A 1,849-nucleotide genomic window follows, 5' to 3' on the forward strand; every position below is an offset into this window, starting at 1 on the left:
GGTGACATCACAGGCAAGCCCTCCAAACAGAGCAAAGGGAGGAACAAACTTCTGCTCTCTCACCCGAAAGACCAGAGCCCCAAGTATGGAGATGGCCAGCCTTACCCTGTCTGCATCTGCGTGGGGCACCAGGCTCCTCTGCTGCGTGGCCCTCTGTCTCCTGGAGGCAGGTGAGTCCTGAGCTCATAGCGACCTCCATTGAACTCAAACTTCTTGACTGTTGTTTCTAGAGTGTCCAGCTCCTTCCTGTGCTAGTCTCCAGCGTCTGTCTCCTTCCTCCACAGGTTCAGTGGATGCTGGAGTCACCCAGTCCCCAACACACCTAATCAAACGCCGTGACGGGAAGGCCGTTCTGATATGCCACCCCATGTCTGGACACGATACTGTGTCCTGGTACCAGCAGGCTCAGGGGCAGGGCCTCCAATTCCTCATTCAGTATTATGAGAAGGAGGAGAGAGAGAGAGGAAACATCCCTGATCGCTTCTCAGCTCAACAGTTCAACAACTACAGCTCAGAGCTGACCATGAACAACTTGCAGCTGGAAGACTCGGCTGTGTATCTCTGTGCCAGCAGCTTAGACACAGCCCTGCAGGGTTAATGCCTTTCTGTACTCAAACCTTCCTGTCCCAGCTGAGGAATCAGAGGGAGAGGGTGGGGGCCTCAGCTGAGTTCTAGGACACTTCTAGCTCTTTTCTAAAGCCCTCCTGGCCCTGCTGAGCTCAGCCAGAGCATTCCTGAAAGTTCTCACAGCTCTGCCAGCACCTTCTAGTTCCCAGCATGTGTCAGGAGCCCCTGGCCTGTGCTACAGTGCAGGTTCACATCGTGTGTCTTAATACAAGGTCAACATTAGCGTGTCCCCACTGCAGGTGAAGGAGATCTCAGTCCCATATGACAGAGAGGAAGCCGTAGCTGCTGGAAGGTCCAAATATTTCCTATTTAACGGATCAGAGGCAGGAGTCAAACCCACATCTCCAGGCCTCCCAAGCCTACATTCCCCTCAAATTCCATGGTGCTTCCTGGGCTTTGTTCATAGAGATAACAGAGCACTGTCTGTTCCATTTAAACACCAGCTGAGATTGGATGGGTGCTGGAGGGGGTCACACCTCATTGTGGCTATGACAATGGATTACCTGCCAATGTCTAGGACATAGAACTTCAAGCCAGAGAACGTGTGTTTTTCCTGTCATAGTTCATAGAGCAGGGCCATGATATCCCCCCTAATACGGGAGCTACATGACTAGGAGGATTTTTGGACCTCAGAGGATTTGGCCAAGGAAAGAGCCCTCTAGTTATTTCAAGGGAAACCCTGGGAGTTAATACAGGGAATTGGACTGGAAGGTGTGGAGGAGGGAGGGTCTCTGAAGGGAGCAGCTTGCCCTGGGGCCACCACTTTAGATCAGAAAATCAGCAATTGCTATTCTGCCCAGGTGAGGCCCTGCAGAAAACAGCTGAGGGCCACAGCCATTAAAGGGTGTAGCCGTTTGAGGACTGCAGGTACAAGTTTACTCGTGAACACAGACCAGTTTAATTCTATCCCTTGTGCATTTAATTCTGTTCCCTTATTTATTGCTCATTTTCTTCTTGAAGCAGCACGACTTCCCCATGTTCTAGGGGAAAACACTGATTCTTAGAGAGTTTATTTAATTTACTACAGGATGCACAGCTAGCAAATACCAGAAGTGGGACTCAAACACAGGCCATACCGACATCCACCCCTGCTTTAAACCACTCCGCCCTTGCACCTTTTGGTAGAGGGAGACATCTTCAAAATTGGAACATTGACCCTAATGTCCCTTTCAGAAACGCTGGCTCTGACACCAATCAAGATGTGTCTTGCAGAGATTTTACT

General features: G+C 50.5%; 1 gene segment (V, D, J or C); it reads left to right on the forward strand.

The window, feature by feature from the left end:
• Positions 1 to 86: 86 nt before the first annotated feature.
• Positions 87 to 598, forward strand: LOC109378259 (T-cell receptor beta chain V region CTL-F3-like). The segment is given in 2 exon segments: positions 87 to 170; positions 285 to 598. Coding segments are annotated over 2 exon segments (393 nt in total).
• Positions 599 to 1,849: the final 1,251 nt, after the last annotated feature.

This window comes from Hipposideros armiger, unplaced genomic scaffold (genome assembly GCF_001890085.2).
Source record: "Hipposideros armiger isolate ML-2016 unplaced genomic scaffold, ASM189008v1 scaffold_1843, whole genome shotgun sequence".
Classification (NCBI taxonomy): Eukaryota; Metazoa; Chordata; class Mammalia; order Chiroptera; family Hipposideridae; genus Hipposideros; species Hipposideros armiger.